We start from the raw sequence: 2,132 nt of genomic DNA on the forward strand, positions 1-2,132 counted from the left end.
ATTGTGATCCACACAGTCAAAGGCTTTGGCATAGTCAATAAAGCAGAAATAGATGTTTTTCTGGAACTCTCTTGCTTTTTCTATGATCCAGCAGATGTTGGCAATTTGATCTCTGGTTCCTCTGCCTTTTCTAAAACCAGCTTGAACATCAGGAAGTTCACGGTTCACATATACTACTCTGTGCTATACAGTTGGTCTTTGTTGTTCCTCTACTTTATATATAGTAGTGTATTTATGTTAATCCCAACCTCCTAATTTATCCCTCCCCCCAGAATACTATTAATTTTTATCTGTGCTTATTATGTGATATTTCTTTCAATATTACTATCCTGCTTTCTTTTAGGTGAAAGTGAATGTTTCTGGGCAGAGCAGGAGGAGGCAGACGGCAAACCAGCTTGGGGAGGCACTTGCGGGGCTGCAGCATTGCGGAGAGGCCATGACAGAATCACCCCTGAAAGTGTGCATTGTGGGCTCGGGGAACTGGGGTTCAGCTATTGCAAAAATAATTGGTAATAATGTTATGAAACTTCAGAAGTTTGCCTCCACGGTCAAGATGTGGGTCTTTGAAGAAATGGTTAATGGGAGAAAACTGATAGATATCATAAATAACGACCATGAAAATGTAAAATATCTCCCTGGACACAAGCTGCCAGACAATGTGATTGCAGTCCCCAACCTCAGTGAGGTTGTGTGGGACGCAGACCTGCTGGTGTTTGTGATCCCCCACCAGTTCATCAACAGCATCTGCGAGGAGATCTCTGGGAAAGTGCCCAAGGGCGCCCTGGGTATCAGCCTCATCAAGGGCATAGATGAGGGTCCGCAGGGGCTGAAGCTCATTTCTGACATCATCCGAGAGAAGATGGACATTGACGTCAGTGTGCTGATGGGCGCCAACACTGCCAATGAGGTGGCTGCCGAGAAGTTCTGTGAGACCACCATCGGTAGCAAGGTAATGGAGCACGGCCTCCTCTTCAAAGAACTTCTGCAGACTCCAAATTTTCGAATTAAGGTGGTTGCTGAGGCAGACGCTGTTGAACTTTGTGGCGCTCTGAAGAACATTGTGGCTGTGGGAGCCGGGTTCTGCGACGGCCTCCACTGCGGCGACAACACCAAAGCTGCCGTCATCCGCCTGGGGCTCATGGAGATGATCGCCTTCGCCAGGATCTTCTGCAAGGGCCACGTGTCCAAAGCCACCTTTCTGGAGAGCTGCGGCGTGGCCGACCTGATCACTACCTGCTACGCGGGCCGGAACCGCAAGGTAGCTGAGGCCTTTGCGGCGACCGGAAAGACCGTTGAAGAACTGGAGAAGGAGATGCTGAACGGGCAGAAGCTGCAAGGACCACAGACTTCCGCCGAGGTGTATGGCATCCTCAAACCGAAGGGACTGCTGGACAAGTTTCCATTGTTCACGGCGGTGTACCAGATCTGCTACGAAGGCAGGCCTGTAGAAGAGATGTTGTCTTGTCTCCAGAATCATCCTGAGTATACATAAAGGGAATCACGCAGTATGTTAGGGAAAGTCCTGCCTTTCTGATTGCTTGTCTGGATTCAAATGGAAACCGGGATTTGGCCACAAGATGCTGGTGTGATTGTAACCCCATCACAGGTGCTGTGAATTTTTACAGGTTCATTTTTTAGCATATATGAGTCTGTGAGTGTGTGCCTTCCTTGTTCTGTGGATGTTTCTATGAACCAAAATTAAAGGCCCCTTTAAAAATTACTTCTGAAATTCTCCCACTCTGATACTTTATAAAGTTGCAACTATCAAGCATTGCCATATATACACTACCACATGTAAAATAGATAGCTGGTACACAGGGAGCCCAGCCTGAAGCTCTGTGATGCCCTAGAGGGTGGGATGGGAGTGGAAAGAGGCTTAAGAGGGAGAGGAGATATGTATAATTATGGCTGATTTGCAGTTGTTGTAGGGTAGAAACCAATACAACATTGTAAAGCAGTTTTCCTCCAATTAAAAAACAAATTTAAAAAGAAAGATTGGAACTATCACAGCTAAAAGTTTTGAATCTAATTCATATGCATTTTGGTGAAGGAATTTTTTTTTCTCATTCTCTTAATTTAGCCAGCATTAACATGGTAGAGTGCCAGCGTGAGTGGGTTCAAAAATCTATATA

At 46.0% G+C, this 2,132-nt stretch overlaps 1 protein-coding gene across 1 annotated transcript; it reads left to right on the forward strand.

The window, feature by feature from the left end:
• The first annotated feature begins 270 nt into the window (after positions 1-270).
• LOC129619739 (glycerol-3-phosphate dehydrogenase 1-like protein) lies at positions 271-1,492 on the forward strand. The gene has a single exon (XM_055535048.1). The coding sequence runs from the start codon at positions 437-439 to the stop codon at positions 1,490-1,492; it is 1,056 nt and encodes a 351-aa protein (XP_055391023.1). The 5' UTR covers positions 271-436.
• Positions 1,493-2,132: the final 640 nt, after the last annotated feature.

This window comes from Bubalus kerabau, chromosome 9, assembly GCF_029407905.1.
Source record: "Bubalus kerabau isolate K-KA32 ecotype Philippines breed swamp buffalo chromosome 9, PCC_UOA_SB_1v2, whole genome shotgun sequence".
Lineage (NCBI taxonomy): Eukaryota > Metazoa > Chordata > Mammalia > Artiodactyla > Bovidae > Bubalus > Bubalus kerabau.